Source organism: Myxine glutinosa, chromosome 12 (genome assembly GCF_964187855.1).
Source record: "Myxine glutinosa chromosome 12, kmMyxGlut1.1, whole genome shotgun sequence".
Classification (NCBI taxonomy): Eukaryota; Metazoa; Chordata; class Myxini; order Myxiniformes; family Myxinidae; genus Myxine; species Myxine glutinosa.
The window spans coordinates 57482993-57510316 of record NC_136272.1 but is presented as its reverse complement, the minus strand read 5'-3'; the positions used below and the strand labels follow the sequence as shown (position 1 = coordinate 57510316).

General features: G+C 42.8%; 1 protein-coding gene across 1 annotated transcript in view; it reads left to right on the top strand.

Annotated features, from left to right (window-relative positions):
- The window catches only part of LOC137437425 (neurobeachin), a 677671-nt gene that overhangs the window by 194570 nt on the left and 455777 nt on the right, over nucleotides 1-27324 (top strand). Inside the window, exon 6 of the mRNA XM_078766839.1 lies at nucleotides 88-214. Coding sequence (XP_078622965.1) covers nucleotides 88-214 — 127 coding nt within the window. The remainder of the gene's footprint in view (nucleotides 1-87; nucleotides 215-27324) is intronic.

Here is a 27324-nt window from a genome sequence, read left to right as displayed (position 1 = left end):
ATGATAACATCAATAAAATGGGTGGCCAAATGAAAGAAATTGCACTTTGAATCAAAATGTTCAAGCTTTTTTATCTCTTGTTCTTAGCTTCCGGACCAGTAAGGGTATTGGTTACTCTGCGCACTTCGTGGGCAACTGTCTCATTGTCACTTCCTTGAAATCAAAAGGCAAAGGCTTCCAGCATTGTGTGAAGTTTGATTTCCAGCCTAGAAAGGTGAGATTGGGGAGTGGGGGGCCAGCGGGGGCGGGGGGGGGAGGGGAGGGAGGGGTGGAGGGTTTTCATCAAATGAAGGATACTGGGGAAGGGGGTCGGGAGGGGGTGGGGGGTTGAACAGCGGAGTTGGATGTGAAGAAAGGGTTGTTGCACCAAGGATTGTGGATATACGAACTGTAATAATGTACGTGATGTCACTGGGTAACCAGAACATTGGACTAAAGCCATAACTCTGTGGGCAAAGATTTATTTGTTGATGATATGTTTGGTTTTGATTCATAGTCTTGTCTAAACATGATGCATGTTTAAAACGACCTGTCTTAACAGGTATATTTAAGGATTTAACGATCTATACTATAACCAATTGCTTCCCTGGGCCATTTTCTGTGTGTGTGTGTGTGTGTGTGTGTGTGTGTGTGTGTGTGTGTGTGTGTGTGTGTGTGTGTGCGTGTGTGCGTGTGTGTTTCAGTCAGCCTTTATTATATTATATGGTCTTATCTATTGTATAGTCTTATAGTCGACTTTTATTATATTAAATAGTTTACTTTTTATTATACCTGTGTAGTAAGTTTTTATTTCTTGGTATACATACATACATACATACATACATACATACATACATACATACATACATACATACATATATTTGCATGTTTGAAAAAAATGTTTGAACAAGGAATTCTAAGAACACACTGAACGTGAAAATTTTATTGAGAGGAATAAAAAACGATAAATAGAACAATGTGCCAGGTAAAGAACATGATGATGAAAGTATTTTGCATTTGTATTAATTTTGTAATAAAAATATATAATCTTGTAAGGATTTCTAAAGGTAGATGTGTAGGTTTTGCATATTAATTAAGTCTCTGCCACAGAAATCCCATGCCGATGCCATATCTTGCTAGAGAATGCAGTTTGAACGTTTTTATTTGAATCCACTTTTGAAGTAATCTGTGCTTAAACTCAGTCTCCTGTTTGAGATCAACTGTGCTGTCAATGAAATTTAAGGATTTTAGGACATCCAAATCTATGGCTGATTTAACTCAAATTTCACCCCCATCCAGGTTCTGTGATCGGTAAAGCCAGTGGAACCCAGTGGGACCACAGAATTATATTGAGTTGGATTTGGTGGAGAAGAGTGCATGTAGTTTTCAAAAAGAGCGATGCCAGTGAGAACCATTGAAAGTTATTATTGATTGTAGTTGTGAAGCTAAATATACAGTGAATTGCTGATATTGATTTGTCGGCTATCAGTAATTGGGAGCTTTGACTTTGGGATGAGGATGCAAAACTCAAGCCAATTTTCACCCTTCGGGATTAATTTATCCTGGACAGGGATTTTATATCAACACGTGGCCCTCTTTCTCACTCTCATCTGCATTTTAACCTTATTTATAAAAAAAAACCACCGTTTAGAGGCCATTTTCCCCCGCAAAGCGGGGGTTAGCCTTTTCGGGGACCGTGGTTGTTGTTGTTTTTTGTCCCCTTTTTGAAGCAATGTTTTACGGCCGGATGCCCTTCCTGCCGCCAACCCTGTTTGTCGCCTTTTTACGATAAACAGGGAATTACCAGTGTACTGGTACTCAATTTGCCGACCTCGGAAGGATGACAGGCTGAGTCAACCCCCCTGGCGTTAATTCAGCGATCGACCGGGATTCGAACCCAGGATCCTAGGATCCTAAGCCGGCACCCTAGCCGCTAGCCCAACACCAGGGACTTTAACCTTATTTATAAAGATGCAATTTTTCTCTTCCAATAAACCTCACTCCAAGATGTTCCTTTGTAGTTTGTATATATTGCTCACATCATTGTAAAGCAAAGCTGTTTTTTTCTGTCTGGATTGAGCTGTTTTTTATTCCCTCCGTGCACATCGCGGATGTTTCTGCGATTCCAGGGAAAAATAATATTGTGGTTTATTCTCTCCATTATTTACTTTTGACTTTGTAATTCATGTTAAAGTCTTATTATAAGGCATCTTATTTCTAGTTTCTCGTCATGTCTTTTTCCTGCTTGTGATATCTTTCCAAACTCTTCCATACCCCGAAAATCACTGTTAAAAACTCGATTTGGAGTACCTTTGCTTGCTGAATGTTACTGGAATTGGGATTTGTAGATAAGCAAAAAAACACAATTGGGATTTGTAGATAAGCAAAAAACACAAGTAATTGGGATTTGTAGATAAGCAAAAAACACAAGTAATTGGGATTTGTAGATAAGCAAAAAACACAAGTAATTGGGATTTGTAGATAAGCAAAAACACAAGTAATTGGGATTTGCAGATAAGCAAAAGACACAGGTAATTGGGACTTGTCGATAAGTAAAAACCACAAGTAATTGGGATTTGCAGATAAGCAAACACACAAGTATTTGGGATTTGCAGATAAGCAAAAAACACAGGTAATTGGGATTTGCAGATAAGCAAACACACAAGTATTTGGGATTTGCAGATAAGCAAAAAAACACAGGTAATTGGGACTTGTAGATAAGCAAAAAACACAAGTAATTGGGATTTGTAGATAAGCAAAAAACACAAGTAATTGCGATTTGCAGATAAGCAAAAACAAAAGTAATTTGGATTTGCATATAAGCAAAAACCACAAGTAATTGGGATTTGCAGATAAGCAAACGCACAAGTATTTGGGATTTGCAGATAAGCAAAAAAACACAGGTAATTGGGATTTGCAGATAAGCAAACGCACATGTATTTGGGATTTGCAGATAAGCAAAAAAACACAGGTAATTGGGACTTGTAGATAAGCAAAAAACACAAGTAATTGCGATTTGCAGATAAGCAAAAAACACAAGTAATTTGGATTTGCATATAAGCAAAAACCACAAGTAATTGGGATTTGCAGATAAGTAAAAACCACAAGTAATTGTGATTTGCAGATAAGTAAAAAACACAAGTAATTGGGATTTGCAGATAAGTAAAAACCACAAGTAATTGTGATTTGTAGATAAGCAAAAAAACACAGGTAATTGGGATTTGCAGATAAGCAAAAAAACACAGGTAATTGGGACTTGTAGATAAGCAAAAAACACAAGTTATTGGGATTTGCATATAAGCAAAAAACACAAGTAATTGGGATTTGCAGATTAATCAATGCAACCTCACCATAGAACAACGCATTGGGCAGATGTTCTTCCATCCTCACTAGATGCCATGCCCAGTGCAGTTGATTTCAGATCAGGTAGCATTTGATTCTGTCCAAACCGCATTGGGACAGGACTTCTGTGTTAGCCGTTAGGGACTCTGTTTTTCCAGTGAATGTTCAAAATTCTCCGCACGCACTTCATGTGGAAGCTGTTCAATTTCTGCACGTTACGACGGTAGAGTGTCTAGGTCTCACAGCCATATAATAAGGTGGACATTACGACTGAACGATAGACGCTGACAGATGAGCCGGCTAAACGTGGCACGCCCTTTACTGATGCGTGATGTAATGTTGGCATCAATGCTGCCCAAGAAGCACTACTGATGCGCAACTTTCAATGGCTGGTTGTTGATTGTGACCCGGGCTTCCACGTAAAGTGAATGTGGTTTTGGCAGGAATAATACTTTAGTCTTCTTGATGCTGACAGTCAAACCGTATCGGTCAACAGATCTTACAAAGGCATCCATCAGGCATTGCGAATTCTCCTCAATATGGGCAACAAGGGCGCAATTTGTCAGCGAACAACAGCTCTTTGATGGGCATCAGTCAGACTTTTGTCTTTGCTTTAAGATGGCTGAGGTTAAAAACGCTGCCATTGGTACAGAAATGGATGTTGACTCCCTCGAGACCTGAGTCCTCTAGTGCGTCAATGATCATTGCAGCAATCATGATGCCGAAGAAGGTTGGTGCTAGGATGCAGCCTTGTTTAGTGACGTTCATGACTTCAAAAGGTCATGACCTCGGATTGACCACCATTGCCTACAACTTTCACCTTCATACCATCGTGTAACGACCAAATTATATTAACCAGCTTCTCTGGGCAGCCAACGCGTCGCAATAGTTTCCATTGGCCAAGATGACAGTCTAAGTCAAATGCTTTCAGCAGATCTACAAAAACAATGTACATGTCCTTGTGTTGCTTGCAAAACTTTTTCTGTATCCTTGTGTTGCTGGACTTAGTCCGAAACGGGAGCTTGTGGATTGGGTCTCATATGTCCGTCCTTCTGTGTGGCCGCAACCATATCTCAGAGATGTATGCACCAATTTTGTTCATACACTGGTACAAAGACAGTACATGGTGGTATACATATGCGCATCATTTTGTTTCGCGATGCGATCAAAGATGGCCAACTGGCGGCCATTTTAGTTGTAAAAACCCCGATTTTGACGGTCATCAACCATTTCTCGGATACGCATTTACCGATCTTGTTAAAACTTGGCACACAGATAATGAATGATGGCTTTATATGAATGTCATTTCTTTTTCAAGATAATATCCAAGATGGCCGACTGATGGCCTTTAACTCTGGACAGCAAAATTACTAAAACCACAGGGGTGAAGACATTTTATGTCTTTTCTTCTTGTTTATTTGTAATTTATTTGTAATCTAAAAAGGTCCAAGTGGTCTAAGGCTCTAGATGGTCAAGAGTCCAAGCTTTCTAATCTATCTGTAGGGTGGAAGGAGTCTAAATGGTGTTATTGTCTAAAGGGTCTAAAGGGTCAAAAGGGACTTAAGAGGTGTAAAGGTCTGAGGTTTTTTGCGGTCTAAAGGGCATAAAAGGTTTAGTCTGAGGGTTTTTGGGGTCTAAAGGGCATAAAAGGTTTAAATGGTGAAGGGATCTAAAGGTGTTTAAAGTATTGAAAGGGTCAGGTAAAAGGGGTCTTCAGGGTCTTGGGGGTCTTAAGGATCTTGGGGTCTAATTGAGTCTAAAGAGTTTTATGGGTCTTTGGGTTCTCATGGGTCTTTGAAGTTTTCTGGGTCTTAAGGGTATTTGGGGTCTTGCAGGTCTTTGGGATCTTCGTGGTCTTTTGAGTCTTTGGGGTATTTTGGGTCTTTGGGTCTTCGGAATATTTTTGGACTTTGTGGTATTTAAGGGTCTTTTGGGTTTTTGGGGTTTGTGGGGGTCTTTTGGGTCTTCTGGGTATTTAAGGGTGTTTTGTGTGGTCGATGTCTTTAAGGGTCTTCAGGCTCTTTAAATTATTCAGGGTCTTTTGGGTCCTCTGGATATTTTGGGCCTCCTGGGTCTAAGGGTTGTGATGAAATATGATGTAATGTCTCGAGCTGAGTGAAGAGACGACTCGGGCAAAGGGACGACCTTGAGGGAGCTTATATAAGTTGGGTCCATTCGGTGCGCAGCCTGGTGGCATTCTGTAACCCAGTGCCGAGACTATTGGGAATTTAACATGTGCGTAATTGCTTGCTTGCAGGAAGCTAGAAGGAGATGTATGTTTGAATTGCTTTCTTTTCAGTGCTAATGATCTGCATTATTTTGTTTTGTTGGATGAGTATCGATATAGTTCAACAAAACCTCGTTTATTTGAAGAGATCTGAGTTTTGTTTTACAACAATTTATTGAACTATATCTCTCTACGTGAACTACAGTATATAGCAAAGACATAGCGTCTTTGTGCACACTCTACGTGAAACCGAAAAGTCCAATATATGCCCGGCATCTTCTGGCTACCCGATGACAGGAGACTACAGACTCTCAGGAGCAATATCTACAGGCCCTACGGCAGCTCGGCAAAGACTGTGGGCTGCCTGAACGGATGGCTGTCGAGGTGATCGACGATCTCACGCGGGATGCTTTCATAACAGGACTTAAGTCGCCGGCCATTCGGCAGCGCTTGCTGGAGACTGAGACTGCGTCTTTACAGTTCGCATATGACCAAGTCCGGGTACTTCAACTAGCCCAGTTTAGATCCAAAACCTACAGGAGACCCTACTTGACTGCTAGTGCAGTTGTTGCCGCGAAGCACCCTGAGGCCGACATCTCTGTGGAGAGTGATTTTGTACGGACTGACACCCACCGGGATGAATCTCTAGTCGTGAGCTCGGATGCAGAGGAGAACGAACCTATAACTACGGCTGCTGTGGCTCCTGCAAGGACGACGGCAAAATGTTATTTCTGCGGCAATAGGCGACATCTGAGGTCCCTCTGTCCGGCGAGAGATGCACTGTGCAATAATTGTGGCCGGAAGGGCCATTATGCTATAGTCTGCCGATCGAGCAAGGCCAAGCGGGTGACGTTGGCGGGGGCCTTCATGTCAAGAATCGACCCGCTCACCACATCTGCTCCTCGTGGGCTAGCCAAAGCTGTGATGCCTGTGGAGATTAACCGCTAGGATGCTGATGCATTGATTGACATGGGGAGCCGTGACAGCTTTGTTAGCCACGCTCTGGTTCGAAGTCACGGATGGCCCATCATGCCGACCCGGTGGCCTACCCGGGTCTCTATGGCATCTACATCACTATGCCAAAGCAAAAAGGGATCTGTGTTGTAAATTTGGTGGCCAATGGGGTAATGTACATGGATGTTAAGCTGTTAGTATTACAGAATTTGTGCTCTGCTTTGCTATTAGGTCACAAATTTTTATAAATCATCAAGGGCGACTAGAAATGCAATTCAAGGGAGCTCGTGTCAAGACCTTCTCGGTATGCGGTTTGACGGAAATGGTGATTGACCCCCTCCGCTGTTTCCGTGTTTAACTCCCGATTGCCATCCCGTCACGGTAAAGTCCAAACGATATTCATGGGTGGACGCCCAATTTATCGAGAGTGAAACTAAACGATTGCTATGGGAGGGGATTATCGAGACTAGTATTTCACCGTGGAGAGCCCAAGTACTCGTGGTCGCTAGTCCTAATCACCGGAAACAATTGGTAATTGACTACTCACAAACGATTAATCGTTATACTCAATTGGACGCCTACCCGCTCCCCAAGATGGGCGATATGGTCCGGGAGGTGGCTACCTACCGGGTGTTCAGCACCTTGGATCTTCGCAGCGCGTATCATCAGATACCGATCAGAGAAGCCGATCGGCCATATACCGCCTTGGAATCAGGGTAGCGGCTGTACCAATTTCGAAGAATTCCCTTTGGAGTCACGAACGGTGTCCCTGCTTCCAATGTGCCCTCGTTGACATCATAGCCAAAGAACAATTAAAGGATGTGTTTGTGTACGTTGACAATATGACGATCCGTGGCCGTGATCAAGCCGACCATGACGCAAATTTGCAGAGATTCTTGGCCGTGGGGCAAAAGTACAATTTGACCCTCAACGAAGATAAGTGTAAGTATTCAGCCAAAACTATAGACCTGTTAGGGTACACGGTGACCGGCGGAGTGATTAGGCCCGACACAACTCGCCTGCAACCGTTGCTTGAGATGGCCCCTCCCCCTGATCGGGCTGCGCTGCGGAGGGCGCTCGGTCTATTTGCCCATTACTCAAAATGGATCCTACGGTACTCAGAGAAAATCAGACTGCTAGTGGAATGTAAATTATTCCCGTTGATCTTGTCGGCTAAAGCTGCTTTTCAACAACTCAAAACCAACATAGCGGGGGCTGTAGTGACCTTGATCGACGAAGCGGTACCTTTCATGATTGAGACGGATGCCAGCGACTGCGCAATTTCCGCCACGCTCAACCAGGCGAGACGCCCCGTCGCATTCTTTTCGAGAACTTTGCCTGATAGCGAATGGTGCCATTCAGCTATAGAAAAGGAGGCGTACGCTATCGTGGAAGCTGTTAGACAGTGGCATCACTTTCTCCTTGGGAAACATTTTCAACTGATTACTAACCTGCAGTCAGTGGCTTTCATGTATAATGCATGGCATTCTCAAAAGATTAAGAATGACAAAATAGCTTGTTGGCACATAGAATTGGCTGACTTCAGTTTCGATATTGTGTATAGACCTGGATGGGATAATGTGGCGGCCGATGCACTATCCCGGCCTGTCTCCGCTGGCATAACGTCAGAAGACTTACGTGGGATCCATGAATCATTGTGTCATCCGGGGGTCACCTGGTTAGCTCACTTCGTACGATGTAGGAATCTGCCCTTTTCCATCGAAGATGTCCGGCGACTTTGTCGGTCGTGTCCTGTGTGTGCAGAAGTCAAGCCGACATTCTATAGACCTCCCATGGGGACTTTGATCCACGCAGGATGACCTTGGGAGCGACTGCATGTGGATTTTAAGGGGCCGTTGCTGGGGCTTGGCCCGTGATGATACATTCTTACAATTGTTGACGATTACTCACAATTCCCGTTCGCATACCCCTCTGCTGATATGTCATCCACGACAGTTATACGCTGTCTTCAGCACCTGTTTCTCAGGTTCGGCTACCCCGCTTATGTACACTCAGACCGGGGAACCACGTTTATATCCAGGGAAGTTAAGCAATTCCTCCACCAACGGGGAGTACCCTCCAGCCGTACTATAGCGTATAACCCCCATGGCAACGGCCAAGTGGAATGTTACAATGGGATTGTATGGTGAGAAGTTATGATGAGCTTGAAGACGCGTGGTTTACCTGTGCAATTGTGGGAGCGAGTGTTACCTGAGGCGTTGCATGCCACCTGAGCACTGCTCTGTACCGCGATGAACGAAACCCCTCACGAGCGGTTATTTCGCTACCAACGATGCAGTGCCAGTGGGTAACCTCTACCCTCGTGGCTGTCGGAGCGTGGTCCTGACCTGCTGAAGCGAGTGGTCAGGCAAAGCAAGTATGAGCCATTGGTAGACCGCGCACAGATTTTAGAGGCCAACCCGGTATACGGTCACGTTAGATTACAGGACGGGCCAGAAACTATGGTATCGATCCGACATCGCACGCCCTGCAGAGAGATACTGAATGAGAGGGACACGAAGGCTAATGGGATCACAGAGATTCTCGACAGATTGAAGCCGTATGATTCGCCGGAGTCTGCGGATGGGATGATCGGAGATGATACTGGGAGAATCCTGGGAATTCTTCCAAAGTAAATTGCTCTCTCTCATGCACAGATTTATCCCATCTCGTCTTCAGTTGTCATACCCTTCCTCCCGTCCATGGTACACGGAATCTTGTGGTGAGGCTGTTGCCCTGAAACAACTTGCTTTCGTCTCCTGGAAAGCAAATCCAACGGAAGGAAATCTCATTTCCTTTCACAAAGCCCGAAACAAGTGTGTGTCCACCCTCAGGAGAGCCAGGAAACAATATCTCTCTGTTCTCAAGACCGAACTCTCTTATCTGTCTCCCTCTTCCAAATCCTGGTGGCGTCTGGTCAAATCTGTTTCTGGTGTTTGTTCCCCCTCCATCCCCTCCCTTACCTCAAATGGCTACACAGCTGACTCCGCACATGAAAAAGCTGAATGCCTCAACTCTGTGTTTGCCTCTAAATCTTGTGTCCCAAACCCATCCCTCTCTGTACCCACCATACCCAGTCATACCCAGCTGCTCCTGGACTCCGTGTCCTTTCCTCCTGACAAGGTGGAAAAGTTTATGTCAACCCTCGACTCTGATTCTGCAACTGGACCTGACGGCATCAGCCCACGGGTCCTAAAATCCTGTTCTTCCGCTCTTTCACTCCCTCTCTCTGTTCTCTTCACCCTCTCTTTTGCTCAAGGTCAACTGCCATCTGCTTGTAAATCGGCCAACATCACCGCTTTGCACAAAAAGGCACAAAAACAGATCCTAGCAACTACAGACCAATCAGCCTTCTCCCAATTATCAGCAAAGTCTTGGAATCCATCATTGCTTCGGATATGAAATCTTTCCTCTTCTCCAATGGCTTGATCTCTGATCATCAATTTGGTTTCAGACCAGGTCACTCTACTCTGGACATGCTGATTCTGCTGTCTCAACAATGGATGGAGGTCCTCAATGCCAAACAGGAAATTAGAGCTTCCTCCCACGACATATCACGTGCCTTCAATACGGTCTGGCACCCCGCTCTGCTCACCAAACCCTCCTCCTTTGGTATCCATGGAAATCTCCACGCATGGCTGGCGGACTTCCTCTCTAGTCGTAGTCGACGTGTGGCCCTGAATGATTTTCTCTCATCTCCTCTTCCTGTTCAGGCTGGAGTTCCCCAAGGCAGTGTTCTGGGCCCTGTGCTTTTTCTGGTCTTCATCAATGATCTCTCTGACTCTCTTGAAAATCCTCTCTATCTCTTTGCTGATGACTCCACTCTCTGCCGCTCCATTCCTCATCCCTCAGATCGGCAGTCTGCAGCCTCCTCACTCTCTGCAGACCTGGACAAAATCACAGACTGGGCAACAAGTGGAACATGTCTTTCAATCCTAACAAATCTCACACTCATACGATGTCTCTCCGAAAAGACCGACTGGACAACCCTCCCATCTACTTTCTGAATAATCCTCTCCAAGAAGTTCTGTCACTCAAGCTTTTGGGTCTCACTATCTGCCATGATCTTTCCTGGGAAAACCACATTTCCAAGCTGGCCTCCAAAGCCAGTCGCCGACTGGGCAGCCTCCATCGTGCGAAGTCCTTCCTTGGCACACCTGAGCTCCTCACCCTATACAAGGCTTTCATCCGCAGCTCAATGGAGTACTGCTCTCCCCTCTGGGCTGGTGCTCCTGCCTCACACCTAGCTCGTCTTCACGCTGTTGAAACCAAAGCGTTCAGAATCATTGGAATCTCCCGCGATGACGCTATCTCCGAGGGCCTTTCACTTAATCAGCGCAGGCAGGTTGGTGGTCTTTCCATCTTCCAACTCCTCTCCGGCCTTGCTCCCCCAGCTCTCTCTGGGCTCTGTCCCCCAAATATTCCTGCAGGTCGCACAAGATCTGCCTGCAACCCTCTTATGGTTAAACTGCCAAAATCAAGACTCTCTGCTCATCTTCACTCCTTCATTCCTCTTTTCTCCCACCTCTGGAACAAACTCCCTCACTCTCTTCAATCCCACTCCTCCCTCCAGGTCTTTAAAACGGCTGTTCACCACCATCTCTTATCTTCCCCAATCCAAAACCTTGATCTTTTCTACCCCCGCTAATTTCACCCCAAATCCACTTTTTGAGGTGACTTTTGACTTCTTTCCTGGAAGTCCTTGGTGTCCTTGCGTTTTATACCTATCCTGCCTCCCCCCAGGCCCTCTCCCTCCAAAAACATCTCCCGATGTCCCTGCTCTCAAATGTTGTGTTTGTGTGCTTCCTCCCCTTCTCTCCCCATCTTGTCATCCGCTCCCCTTTTTATATACTTTGTTTGCTTGTTTGTTTGTTTGATAAATGTTAGCTCTTTCACGAGCCTCGACTCTGTATACAAAAAAAATAAAAATAAAAATAAAAATAAAAATACTTCGTTACCTGAGTCGCCAATCTGAATGGTGGCCGATAGCCCGCAAAGAATTCTATCAGGCGCAGACAAACTTCCCGCTACGGGCAGTGAAGGATCTGGCCGGGAAGGGATATATCGTACCCATTCGGGCCGTCTGAGCCAGACACCGAATCGCCTCGGTTGGTAGGAATTCTGGGCTTTTATTAGGCTGCTCCATTTTCTTGTTATTGCTTTATTTGTTGGCTTGATTTTTACGGAGGGTGAATGTGATGAAATATGATGTAATGTCTCGAGCTGATGAAGAGACGATTCGGGTGAAGGGACGACCTTGAGGGAGCTTGTATAAGTTGGGTCCATTTGCTGTGTGGCCTTGTGGCATTCTGTAACCCAGTGCCGAGACTAATGGGAATTTAACACGTGCATAATTTCTTGCTTGCAGGAAGCTAGAAGGAGATGTATGTTTGAATTGCTTTTTTTTGTCGTGCTAATGATCTACATTATTTTGTGTTGTAGGATGAGTAGAGATGTAGTTCAATAAAACCTCGTTTCTTGCAAGTGATCTGAGTTTTGTTTTACGACAAGGGTCTTTAAGGGTTTTTGGGGTCCTTTAGGTCTTTTGTGACTTTGGGGTATTGAAGGGTATTTTGGGTCTTTCAATTCTTCTGGGGCTTTTGGGTCTTTTGTGTTCTCAGGATCTTTTGGGTTTTCTGTGTCTTTTTTGTCTTTGGTGTACGTTTTGTAATAACATTAATATTATGCTATTATCCATGGTGTTGTTATTGCTTTTGTTATTAAAAGGCACCATGGGAATACGCCACGATAAGCTATCTTAATACGGATATACACGTCAACATGCAAACCCCTTGTCGGGGAAAATCCCCGAAGGGAGGGAGCACATGAAAGCGCTACAACCTCCATTTTGTGATTATTTTTCCTCCTGTCAAGTTTGGTTGCAATGGGATAAGTAATGACCGAATGTATCGCGGTCAAAAAGGCAGTCAGACAGACAGAGAGACACCAAATTGCGTAATTTATTGTGACTAGTACACCTGCTCACTACGGGGGTGGCAGGAAGGGCCATTAACCTCAGGGATATATAGATTACAGTAGATCTTGATACATCAAGAACATTGGGGGGGGGGGGGGGAGTGAGGGTCTTCATTAACCAAGTTTCTTGTGGAGAGCTCGCCTAGTGGTTTATGCATTCAAGCAAGCACTCCATTCAAAACCGTTGATAAGGAACGGCTGGCTTGGCAAGTGCTGTTTCAAAAGGTAATCGTACTATTTATTACGTGTTTGTGGTTTATAATATTTTTACTTCTGAGTTCTGGTTCGGGTTCGTTGCTCCAACCAAACAGCACGATAAGCTATTTATAAAACGTTAATATGGAGTTTGTTAAAAGAGGAGCCCTCGGGGAAGACAGGATATTATTAGTATTAATATTGTTTTGTAATGACATCAATACAGGGTGTTTATAAAGTCCCTATCTATTTCAGTGAAATAACGGTTTTTATTGATTTTTATTGCAAATGGTAAATGAATGGAAGTGAATGTAGAAGGGAGTAGAGGACGGGGAAGACCGAGAAAGACTTGGCTAAAGATGGTGGAAGAAGAAATGCGGGCCAGGGGGTTAACAAGGAGAGATGCAGAAAATAGGGCAAAATGGAGAAGATTGTCATGGGGACCGCAAGGCTAACCCCCGCTCTGGCAAGGAAAATGGCCTTAAAATGCATGTTGTTGTGTTGTATTGATTTTTATTGCAGAACCCCATGAAGATTAATGTGCAAGAACGTGTGATGGTGGTAACATTCGTATTCAAGGAAAGAAATGCAAAGAAATTAGAGAGAAGTCTGAAAGAAAATTTGATATGCCAGGTCCTACAGAGAAGACAATATGCCAATTGTTGAATAAATTCAAAAGAACCGGATCTGTTGATGACAAACCGAGACTTGGAGTCCACATGTGCGGTAAATGCTGTAAATGAAGTACGAAATGCTATCACGGAAGAACTCACATGCCATTTCATGCCCCGCATCACGTAGACTCAGGTCGACGCATCACGTAGACTCAGGCTGCCTAATACAAATGTCTACAAAATTTTGACATCACATTTGCAGAAGAAGAGTTATCACCTTCAGGTTTTCCATGATTTGTATTAACAGGATTATCCATAGCAAAGTGCAATGTGTGCCCATCTCGTTGAACGCGTTCAGAATGAAAATTTAATGGACAACATTCTCTTTAGTGATGAAGCAACTTTCCATACATGTGGAAAGTTTAATCGCCATAACTGTCGCATATGGGCGAATGGAAGACCGATTGATTTGTCCTATCAGTGGGAAAGAGATTCTCCTAAAGTTAATGCCTGGTCGGGTTTGACTAAATCTAAGATTTATGGACCTTTTTGCTGAAGCTACAGTCACAGAAGCTATTTATCTGGACATGTTGCAGCAGTTCCTAGAACCCCAGTTGGTTGGGGATGGGATTTTGAACACCATCGTCTTTCAGCAAGCTGGTCCACCTTGTCACTAGGCAAACATTTTTCTGGAGTACCTGAATGAACGATTTTCCAGATTGGTGGATCAGACGTGGAAGCAACAGGCTCTGTGGCTCGATCGCCACATCTAACACCCTTGGATTTCTTTGCATGGGGCTTTATCAAATCAGATGTCTATCAAACGAACGTTAAAGATCTGCAGGACTTACCTACAGCTTTGTAACAAAATATCCTCTGAAATGCTCCAGGATGTGTTCAGAAATGCTGCGGAAAGATTTTAGTTCTGTAGAGATATTGATGGTGCACATGTAGAACCTTATTCTTAAGTATTCAATAAATGCACACCTATATTTTTATAATTGAATTTAACGCAGTTACCCGTTATTTCTCTGAAATAGACAGAGATTTTATAAACATCCGGTATTATGCTATCACCAATGGTGTTGTGATTACTTTTGTTATTGTTACGGATTCGTCACTTCTGTTGTTGTGGTTTTCATCCACTGTAAACATTTTTGATTCCATGTACTATTATTGTTGTCGTTTAAGGGAAATAGAGATTACTATTTTCAAAAGGTAAAAAAGTTAATGTTTTAAATGAAACCGGAACTGGACGACGACGAAGAGGAAGAGGAGGAAGAGAAGGCGGAGCGAGTGAGTCGGACAAGAAGCCGAGCTGCTTCGAGGTCTGGAGCGAACGATTGGCGAACGAGGGTCACGAGTGAACTTTGGGTTTCCCGGGAAAGGGATTCCTGTGACAGAGTTGTCATCGCTGTGACAGATAAACCTGCGTGACAGGTTTTGCGGTTGATTCCAGAGAGAATCATCAGAGTGCCATTATGCCACGAGAACGGGCCGTCGGCCATTTTTACCTCGCGCAGGATTTGCGCTTCGCTCAAGGTTTTTCATCTCGCTTCAACCATTTTCACCGCATTCAGACGTTAAACTGGTGTGTGTGTGCAACGTGGCTTTTGAGTGGGAAATCTGTGGTTCGCCGAGTGGGAGCCGTGGAAGGTCCACACCTGAGAGTGTGATTTTCCAGTCGCCTTGAGGGCACCTTTGCGCAGCTTTGGCAGCGTGACTGTAACTGTCATCCGAACGGGATTCTGGTCTCGATTAGACATCGTTCTGACGATTACTGGAGCGGATCGACTTTGTCTTGATGCCGGAATAGAGACAATGGGAATGTTCTTCTTTTCGCTCACTTGGAGCACAGTGAGTTATATTGTACGAACCTGATGGTACCATCATAGGAAATATATATTGGTTGTACAATTGATTACTATTGTTGTTGTACTGTTATTCTTGTGTGATCTTAATACAATACTTGTTTGTTGGTAACAATTGGTGTGGTTTCACCATTGATCTTTGACATACAGAATAACACATCTTTCTGCCGTGACTCCTCTCGGGGCTCGGAGGTACACCGTGACCGGGGTTTGGGGAGGAGCACGTAACATTACTAAAAGCCGCCATGGAAATAAGCCACGATAAGCTATATTAATACGGATATACACCTCAACACGCAACCCCATTGGTGGGGAAAACCCCCTTGGGGGAGAAAACCCCCCTTGGGGAGGGGGGCAAATGAATGCGCTACAACCTTCATCGTGTGACGCTTAGTCCACCTGTTAAGTTTGGTTAAGATTGGATAAGTGACAACCGAATGTATCGCAGTCAAAAATTGGCAGACAGACAGACAGACAGACAGACAGACACCAAATTGCGTATTTTACAATGATGATGTCTATGGTTTTGGTGTAGTGTGTGTGTGCTGGTGTGTGTGTGTGTGCTGGTGTGTGTGCGTATGTGCTTTTGCATGTGGGTGCATGTGCATGCACGTATGCGCAATTTTGCGTGCTTGTTTACGTGTTTGTTAATGTGTGATCATGTGCGTTTTTGTGAATCTTGTTCATTTGACAGTGACCATTGTCATTGTAAAGACTATTTCCTTCTGGTGGAACGTCTAAATTCAGTGATCTTTTTTTACGGCGTAGCCCATCGGGCAGAGCCGTCTAGAACAGTGTTTGTCCGTCTGTATGTATATATGTCGCCTCAAAAGTATACCAATCAGTGCTGAGGATCTGGTCACATGATAGGGTGATGTGATTACGTCTGACGTCATTACGGTGTAAGGCTGGCTGACTCTCCACACTCCGCCATTTTGTTTTATATGCCGTTCAGGCTGAACATATAGTCGAACCTGTCAAATATCACAATCGCCATGCTCTATCTTGACGTTTTTCATTCGGTGTGAAACACAAACAAACCGATTGTTAAAATGTCCATCAAATATCGAAAGCATCGGCGTTACGGCTCTTACAACAAAACGGTACGTACAGGCCAAAGGCGTTATGACTCATCTTCGGACAAATTAAGCCCAGGTTTCTTAATACAGTGGTATCGTTTGAGTAGTATCGTTTTCGTAATAATAATAATAATAATAATAATAATAACAATATAATAAATATAACTTTAATCCCAATCTCGTGAGTAGATGGTTAACCCTTTGATTACGGGATTTTTTTTTGATAAAAATACCCCCGGTACGGGATTAATTTAGCATTTACCCCCGCATTTGGCATTTAAAAATACCCCCGGTATGGGATTAATTTGGCATTTACCCCCGCATTTGGCAATTTGGCATTAATTTGGCATTTACCCCCGCATTTGGCATTTAAAAATACCACCGGTACGGGATTAATTTGGCATTTACCCCTGCATTTGGCATTTAAAAATACCCCCATATAGAATTAATTTGGCATTTACCCCCACATTTGTCATTTTAAAATACCCCCGGTACGGGATTAATTTGGCATTTACCCCCACATTTGGCATTTAAAAATACCTCTGGTACTGGATTAATTTGGCTACCCCCACATTTGTCATTTAAAAAGACCCCCGGTATGGGATTAATTTAGCATTTACCCTCGCATTTGGCATTTAAAAATACCCCCGTATAGGATTAATTTGGCATTTACCCCCGCATTTGGCATTTAAAAATACCCCCGGTACGGGATTAATTTGGCATTTACCCCCGCATTTGGCATTTAAAAATACCCCCGGTACAGGATTAATTTGGCATTTACCCCTGCATTTGGCATTTAAAAATACCCCTGGTACTGGATTAATTTGGCATTTACCCCCGCATTTGGCATTTAAAAATACCCCCGGTACGGGATTAATTTGGCATTTACCCCCACACTTGGCATTTAAAAATACCCCCGGTACGGGATTAATTTGGCATTTACCCCCGCATTTGGCATTTAAAAATACCCCCATATAGGATTAATTTGGCATTTACCCCCGCATTTGGCATTTAAAAATACCCCCGGTACGGGATTAATTTGGCATTTACCCCTGCATTTGGCATTTCAAAATACCCCTGGTACGGGATTAATTTGGCATTTACCCCCGCATTTGGCATTTAAAAATACCCCCGGTACGGGATTAATTTGGTATTTACCCACGCATTTGGCATTTAAAAATATCCCTGTCTGGGATTAATTTGGCATTTACCCCCGCATTTGGCATTTAAAAATACCCCCGGTACGGGATTAATTTGGCATTTACCCCTGCATTTGGCATTTAAGAATACCCCTGTATGGAATTAATTTGGCATTTACCCCCGCATTTGGCATTTAAAAATACCCCCGGTGCGGGATTAATTTGGCATTTACCCCCGCATTTGGCATTTAAAAATACCCCCGGTACGGGATTAATTTGGCATTTACCCCTGCATTTGGCATTTAAAAATACCCCCATATAGAATTAATTTGGCATTTACCCCCACATTTGTCATTTAAAAATACCCCCGGTACGGGATTAATTTGGCATTTACCCTCGCATTTGGCATTTAAAAATACCCCCGGTACGGGATTAATTTGGCATTTACCCCCGCATTTGGCATTTAAAAATACCTCCGGTACGGGATTAATTTGGCATTTACCCCTGCATTTGGCATTTAAAAATACCCCCGTATAGAATTAATTTGGCATTTACCCCCGCATTTGGCATTTAAAAATACCCCCGGTACGGGATTAATTTGGCATTTACCCCTGCATTTGGCATTTAAAAATACCCCTGGTATGGGATTAATTTGGCATTTACCCCCGCATTTGGCATTTAAAAATACCCCCGGTACGGGATTAATTTGGCATTTACCCCCGCATTTGGCATTTAAAAATACCCCCGGTACGGGATTAATTTGGCATTTACCCCCGCATTTGGCATTTAAAAATATCCCTGTATGGGATTAATTTGGCATTTACCCCCGCATTTGGCATTTAAAAATACCCCCAGTACGGGATTAATTTGGCATTTACCCCCGCATTTGGCATTTAAAAATACCCCCGGTACGGGATTAATTTGGCATTTACCCCCGCATTTGGCATTTAAAAATATCCCTGTCTGGGATTAATTTGGCATTTACCCCCGCATTTGGCATTTAAAAATACCCCCGGTACGGGATTAATTTGGCATTTACCCCTGCATTTGGCATTTAAAAATACCCCTGGTACGGGATTAATTTGGCATTTACCCCCGCATTTGGCATTTAAAAATACCCCCGGTGCGGGATTAATTTGGCATTTACTCCCGGATTTGGCATTTAAAAATACCCCCGGTACGGGATTAATTTGGCATTTACCCCTGCATTTGGCATTTAAAAATACCCCCATATAGAATTAATTTGGCATTTACCCCCACATTTGTCATTTAAAAATACCCCCGGTACGGGATTAATTTGGCATTTACCCTCGCATTTGGCATTTAAAAATACCCCCGGTACGGGATTAATTTGGCATTTACCCCCGCATTTGGCATTTAAAAATACCTCCGGTACGGGATTAATTTGGCATTTACCCCTGCATTTGGCATTTAAAAATACCCCCGTATAGAATTAATTTGGCATTTACCCCCGCATTTGGCATTTAAAAATACCCCCGGTACGGGATTAATTTGGCATTTACCCCTGCATTTGGCATTTAAAAATACCCCTGGTATGGGATTAATTTGGCATTTACCCCCGCATTTGGCATTTAAAAATACCCCCGGTACGGGATTAATTTGGCATTTACCGCCGCATTTGGCATTTAAAAATATCCCTGTATGGGATTAATTTGGCATTTACCCCCGCATTTGGCATTTAAAAATACCCCCAGTACGGGATTAATTTGGCATTTACCCCTGCATTTGGCATTTAAAAATACCCCCGGTGCGGGATTAATTTGGCATTTACCCCCGCATTTGGCATTTAAAAATACCCCCGGTACGGGATTAATTTGGCATTTACCCCTGCATTTGGCATTTAAAAATACCCCCATATAGAATTAATTTGGCATTTACCCCCACATTTGTCATTTTAAAATACCCCCGGTACGGGATTAATTTGGCATTTACCCCCGCATTTGGCATTTAAAAATACCTCTGGTACTGGATTAATTTGGCTACCCCCACATTTGTCATTTAAAAAGACCCCCGGTATGGGATTAATTTAGCATTTACCCTCGCATTTGGCATTTAAAAATACCCCCGGTACGGGATTAATTTGGCATTTACACCTGCATTTGGCATTTAAAAATACTCCCGTATTGAATTATTTTGGCATTTACCCCCACATTTGGCATTTAAAAATACCCCCGGTACGGGATTAATTTGGCATTTACCCGCGCATTTGGCATTTAAAAATACCTCTGGTACTGGATTAATTTGGCATTTACCCCCACATTTGTCATTTAAAAAGACCCCCGGTACGGGATTAATTTAGCATTTACCCTCGCATTTGGCATTTAAAAATACCCCCGGTACGGGATTAATTTGGCATTTACCCGCGCATTTGGTATTTAAAAATACCCATGGTACTGGATTAATTTGGCATTTACACCCACATTTGTCATTTAAAAATACCCCCGGTATGGGATTAATTTGGCATTTACCCTCGCATTTGGCATTTAAAAATACCCCCGGTACGGGATTAATTTGGCATTTACCCCCGCATTTGGCATTTAAAAATACCCCCGGGCCCCGGACGGAATTAATTTTGCATTTACCCGCGCATTTGGCATTTAAAAATACCCCCGGTACGGGATTAATTTGGCATTTACCCCCGCATTTGGCATTTAAAAATACCCCCGGTACAGGATTAATTTGGCATTTACCCCCGCATTTGGCATTTAAAAATACCCCCGGGCCCCGGTACGGGATTAATTTTGCATTTACCCGCGCATTTGGCATTTAAAAATACCCCCGGTATGGGATTAATTTGGCATTTACCCCTGCATTTGGCATTTAAAAATACCCCTGGTACGGGATTAATTTGGCATTTACCCCCGCATTTGGCATTTAAAAATACCCCCGGTACGGGATTAATTTTGCATTTACCCCCACATTTGTCACTTAAAAATACCCCCGGTACGGGATTAATTTGGCATTTACCCTCGCATTTGGCATTTAAAAATACCCCTGGTACGGGATTAATTTGGCATTTACCCCCGCATTTGGCATTTAAAAATACCCCCCGTACGGGATTAATTTTGCATTTACCCGCGTATTTGGCATTTAAAAATACCCCCGGTACGGGATTAATTTGGCATTTACCCCCGCATTTGGCATTTAAAAATACCCCCGGTACGGGATTAATTTTGCATTTACCCCCGCATTTGGCATTTAAAAATACCTCCGGTACGGGATTAATTTGGCATTTTGGTACGGGAATGCAACCACGTACTGACGATCTATTTATAGGTATAGTCGATGACGTGTCGTAACGTCATCCGTACACAAAACTTTTTCGCGGGTTGCGGCACTGGGCGTCATCTGTACTCAAGGGGTTAACGGATTGAAGCGGTGTATGGTTGGGGTATATAGATTACAGTCGATCTATGGTCAGGTCTCAAGAACATTGGGTGTGTGTTCATTTACCAAGTTTCTTGTGGAGAGATCACCAAGTGGTTTAAGCATTCGAGCAAGCACTCCATTCAAAACCCTTAAGGAACGGCTGGCTTGGCAAGCGCTAGCTAGCTGCTTGGTAAATGAGCACACCCCACAGAATTCTATAAATAAAGAAGAGTGCGCACCTATCACGTGACCCTGTGCCGTTTAGAAGAGTGAGCCGCCATTAACATAGAGGGCAAATCAGCGCTGTTTACGTCAGCCGGCCGCGATATTCAAAACACCGCAACGGTTCAGTTTTGTTGATGTTTTACCACATGTGATGTACTGAAGCTGCAAGAATATTGCTGCCAAAATGCCACATTCCTGTGTCGTTTGGCGTTGCTACAACCGAAGAAAAGTGGGGATAAATATTTCTTACCACAAGTGAGTATTTCGAACATTTTTTTTAGTGAAAATTGACTTCGTTTCGTGACTTTTCAGCACATATTCGGTAGCGCAATGTAAGTCAAATACACATCATGATGAACAAGCATTCTGAGTATTGCGCTGCAATACATGTCCCCTACCAAAGTTCAAAGTGCCAAAACTTTGTCAAAAATGATCGAATATGCAAATTTATGCACAGTTGATGCTGGTTTTCAAACTTGATCTGAGGTATGCTGAGACAGTTGTGTCACGCCTCGCCTCGTTGATAAGCCCCCAAGGTCGCTCCGTGGAGCAGCCTGCACGTGTTGCACTGTCCTGTGTGAATTATATAAATTATTACCAACTCACGGTCTGAGGTACTGGCGATTCAAGAGATATCCTTTTTTTTTCTTTCGTTTAATTAACAATATCTGCCAAACCACGTGACCTATCGCAAATTCCAAAAGGACATTTTAGTAGACTGACATGCTGAACAGATCTGTGAAGTTTCCCCTCGATTGGATAAAAAATGAGGGAGGAGCTCGGTTTTAAAGGTTCATGCTTAAAAACGTCATAACTCTGAAACCCTGTGACGCATGACGTCATGCTCGCTGACTTTTTTGTTCGTCATGGGTATGCGATCCTGCCTGCAAAGTTTGGCCTCGATCTGTTCAGCCGTTGCAGAGAAAAAGAAACAATATGGCGGCCGAACCACGTGACCTGTGACGTCATAATTACGATTTAAATATTCTACAGACCGAGTCCCCCCTACGGTGAAAATTTGATCTCAATCGGTCCAATTATTGCAGAGAAATTGGTTTTTAAAGGAAATTAAAACTTAAAATAGCACTGAGTGAAGGATCATCAGAATTATCAGAATTATCAGAATTCCCAAAGTTCAAAGTGCCATAACTTTGTCAAAAATGATCGAAACGTCGTGAAGTTCGAACTTGATCTGTAACTTATCATGAGGAAAAACCATGTACCAAGTTTGAAATCATTAGCATTAAGAGTTTAGAAAAAAAGTCCAGAAAACTGTTTTTTGCGTGACGGACTGACGGACTGACGGACTGACTGACTGACTGACTGACTGACGGACGGACGGACGGACGGACTGATGGACTGACGGACTGACGAACTGACGGACTGACTGACGGATGGACGGACGGACTGACGGACTGATGGACTGACGGACTGACGGACGGCGGGACGGAATGCAAACCTATAGTCCCCTCCGGTGTACACCGGTAGGGAACTAATAAGCTTTGGCCTAATTCAGTCACGTCAGTCGGACACTCGGCAGGTAGTTTGACTGTTTGATGACATAAATAAACCTTTCACAATCTTTTTGTTGAAGTTATTTCCTCGAAAAGTGACAAACTTTTCTCTGAGCAAGCTTGGAATGATAAATTTCTAGTTAGCAAGAACATGAAGAACGGCAATGATTATGAATATGATTGAATGAATGCATGAATGAATGAATGAAAGACCTGATTGAATGCATGAATGAATGATTGAATGACTGAATGCATGAATGAATGAATGAACGCATGAATGATTGAATGATTGAATTGTTGAATGATTGAATGCATGAATGAATGATTCAATGATTGAATGCATGAATGAATGAATGATTTAATGATTGAATGCATGAATGAATGATTGAACGATTGTATGCATGAATGATTGAATGCATGAATGAATGATTGAATGATTGAATGCATGAATGAATGAATGATTGATTGAATGCATGAATGATTGATTGAATGCATGAAGGAATGATTGAATGATTGAATGCATGAATGAATGAATGATTGAATGATTGAATGCATGAATGATTGATTGAATGCATGAAGGAATGATTGAATGATTGAATGCATGAATGAATGATTGAATGCATGAATGAATGATTGAATGATTGAATGATTGAATGAATGAATGATTGAACGATTGAATGATTGAATGCATGAATGAATGATTGAATGATTGAATGCATCAATGAATGATTGAATGATTGAATGAATGAATGATTGAATGATTGAATGCATGAATGATGGCATGTCATGACAGCTGAATTCATGTTAGTTTGGCTCGGACCTTAACTAAACGTACTTTTATGTCCCCAACTTGAGTCCATGCACGCAATAAATCTAATTTGTGTATCATATCACGCCTGGAGGTAGATTGGTAGAGATTACAAAATATTATAGGCCTATCCCAGACCAAATATAAGGCTATTGTTACATGATTAAACCCTTAGCTTACACTCTCACACTTGTGCCACATGTACCACGGAAGCAAGGCCTACAGTGGGAGGAGAGGGACGGGGTCGTGTCGGCATAATTGTGAGGTTTGGGTGAAGTTTTTCAACAGCATGAAAATCTAGTGGGAAAAAATAAACGGGGACAGGGCCGAGGCCTCTGTGGCTATGCCTAGAGCCTAGCTAGGCCTGATGTCCATGCTGCCTTTTCGGTTTACAATCTTTTTTTAAAGTTTATTTATCTTTCAATTTTAGGAAAACATTGTGTACTACTGAAGGTGGTGCACAATGTGTACGCAACCTGTAAGGTATCTCGACAAACTACGATCGATTGTAGCACACGTTTATTGACTCTGCCGATGCAGGCCCGATTAACTGCAGCGCCATCCGCCATCCGAGGTTCCGAGCTGGGGCGTAGGGATACAACGCGGTCGCGGTGTAGGGATACAACGGTGAATATTTGCAGCTTCATACATGACACAACCATACACCGCATTGTGTACCCAACCATACACCGCATTGTGTACCCAACCATACACCGCATTGTGTACCCAACCATACACCGCATTGTGTACTACCGAAGGTAGTACATGATGTACCATGAGGACATCCTCCAATCTGTTGAAGACCTTGAAGTCCAGTTCGAAGTCCTGAATACCGTGCACGGCCTTGACCAATACTTGATGGAAGAAGAAGATCATGTCACTCAGATTATAAAGAAAATCAGCTCCTTATTCATTAGGACTGTTCTTCATCATCATGGCAGACTGGACACGGAACGTTTGGTTCATGAAAGGAAGCCATCAAGGAGACACCAACTGACAACAACTATTTTGTTTTTAGGACAATAAATGATATCACTGTTGTGATGCTCTCCTGGGTTCCGGTACATCTTGAAGTGCCTGAACATTGTGTGTATCAGCAGAATGTGGCTGTGGATTTTACTAGATGCCTATTGCGCATGACGGATGTATTGCTACAATAAATGGAACTGAGGAACATTTGGAAACACTCATGAACATGAATCATGTGAATTGAATAGGCCTACACTCATGAACTTGTATCATGTGAATTGAATAGGCCTACACTCATGAACTTGTATCATGTGACTTGAATAGGCCTACACTCATGAACTTGTATCATGTGAATTGAATAGGCCTACACTCATGAACTTGTATCATGTGACTTGAATAGGCCTACACTCATGAACTTGAATCATGTGACTTGAATAGGCCTACACTCATGAACTTGTATCATGTGAATTGAATAGGCCTACACTCATGAACTTGAATCATGTGACTTGAATAGGCCTACACTCATGAACTTGTATCATGTGAATTGAATAGGCCTACACTCATGAACTTGTATCATGTGACTTGAATAGGCCTACACTCATGAACTTGAATCATGTGAATTGAATAGGCCTACACTCATGAACTTGTATCATGTGACTTGAATAGGCCTACACTCATGAACATGAATCATGTGAATTGAATAGGCCTACACTCATGAACTTGTATCATGTGAATTGAATAGGCCTACACTCATGAACTTGTATCATGTGACTTGAATAGGCCTACACTCATGAACTTGAATCATGTGACTTGAATAGGCCGACACTCATGAACTTGTATCATGTGAATTGAATAGGCCTACACTCATGAACTTGAATCATGTGACTTGAATAGGCCTACACTCATGAACTTGTATCATGTGAATTGAATAGGCCTACACTCATGAACTTGTATCATGTGACTTGAATAGGCCTACACTCATGAACTTGAATCATGTGAATTGAATAGGCCTACACTCATGAACTTGTATCATGTGACTTGAATAGGCCTACACTCATGAACATGAATCATGTGAATTGAATAGGCCTACACTCATGAACTTGAATCATGTGAATTGAATAGGCCTACACTCATGAACTTGTATCATGTGACTTGAATAGGCCTACACTCATGACACTGAATCATGTGACTTGAATAGGCCTACACTCATGAACTTGAATCATGTGAATTGAATAGGCCTACACTCATGTACTTGTATCATGTGACTTGAATAGGCCTACACTCATGACACTGAATCATGTGACTTGAATAGGCCTACACTCATGAACTTGAATCATGTGAATTGAATAGGCCTACACTCATGAACTTGTATCATGTGACTTGAATAGGCCTATACTCATGACACTGAATCATGTGACTTGAATAGGCCTACACTCATGAACTTGAATCATGTGAATTGAATAGGCCTACACTCATGAACTTGTATCATGTGACTTGAATAGGCCTACACTCATGAACTTGTATCATGTGACTTGAATAGGCCTACACTCATGAACTTGTATCATGTGACTTGAATAGGCCTACACTCATGAACTTGAATCATGTGACTTGAATAAGCCTACACTCATGAACTTGTATCATGTGACTTGAATAGGCCTACACTCATGAACCTGAATCATGTGAATTGAATAGGCCTACACTCATGAACTTGTATCATGTGACTTGAATAGGCCTATACTCATGACACTGAATCATGTGACTTGAATAGGCCTACACTCATGAACTTGAATCATGTGACTTGAATAGGCCTACACTCATGAACTTGTATCATGTGACTTGAATAGGCCTACACTCATGAACTTGTATCATGTGACTTGAATAGGCCTACACTCATGAACTTGTATCATGTGACTTGAATAGGCCTACACTCATGAACTTGTATCATGTGACTTGAATAGGCCTACACTCATGAACTTGTATCATGTGACTTGAATAGGCCTACACTCATGACACTGAATCATGTGAATTGAATAGGCCTACACTCATGAACTTGAATCATGTGAATTGAATAGGCCTACACTCATGACACTGAATCATGTGAATTGAATAGGCCTACACTCATGAACTTGTATCATGTGACTTGAATAGGCCTACACTCATGACACTGAATCATGTGACTTGAATAGGCCTACACTCATGAACTTGAATCATGTGACTTGAATAAGCCTACACTCATGAACTTGTATCATGTGACTTGAATAGGCCTACACTCATGAACCTGAATCATGTGAATTGAATAGGCCTACACTCATGAACTTGTATCATGTGACTTGAATAGGCCTATACTCATGACACTGAATCATGTGACTTGAATAGGCCTACACTCATGAACTTGAATCATGTGACTTGAATAGGCCTACACTCATGAACTTGTATCATGTGACTTGAATAGGCCTACACTCATGAACTTGTATCATGTGACTTGAATAGGCCTACACTCATGAACTTGTATCATGTGACTTGAATAGGCCTACACTCATGAACTTGTATCATGTGACTTGAATAGGCCTACACTCATGAACTTGTATCATGTGACTTGAATAGGCCTACACTCATGACACTGAATCATGTGAATTGAATAGGCCTACACTCATGAACTTGAATCATGTGAATTGAATAGGCCTACACTCATGACACTGAATCATGTGAATTGAATAGGCCTACACTCATGAACTTGTATCATGTGACTTGAATAGGCCTACACTCATGACACTGAATCATGTGACTTGAATAGGCCTACACTCATGAACTTGTATCATGTGACTTGAATAGGCCTACACTCATGAACTTGTATCATGTGACCTGAATAGGCCTGCACTCATGACACTGTATCATGTGAATTGAATAGGCCTACACTCATGACACTGAATCATGTGACTTGAATAGGCCTACACTCATGACACTGAATCATGTGACTTGAAAAGGCCTACACTCATGACACTGAATCATGTGAATTGAATAGGCCTACACTCATGACACTGA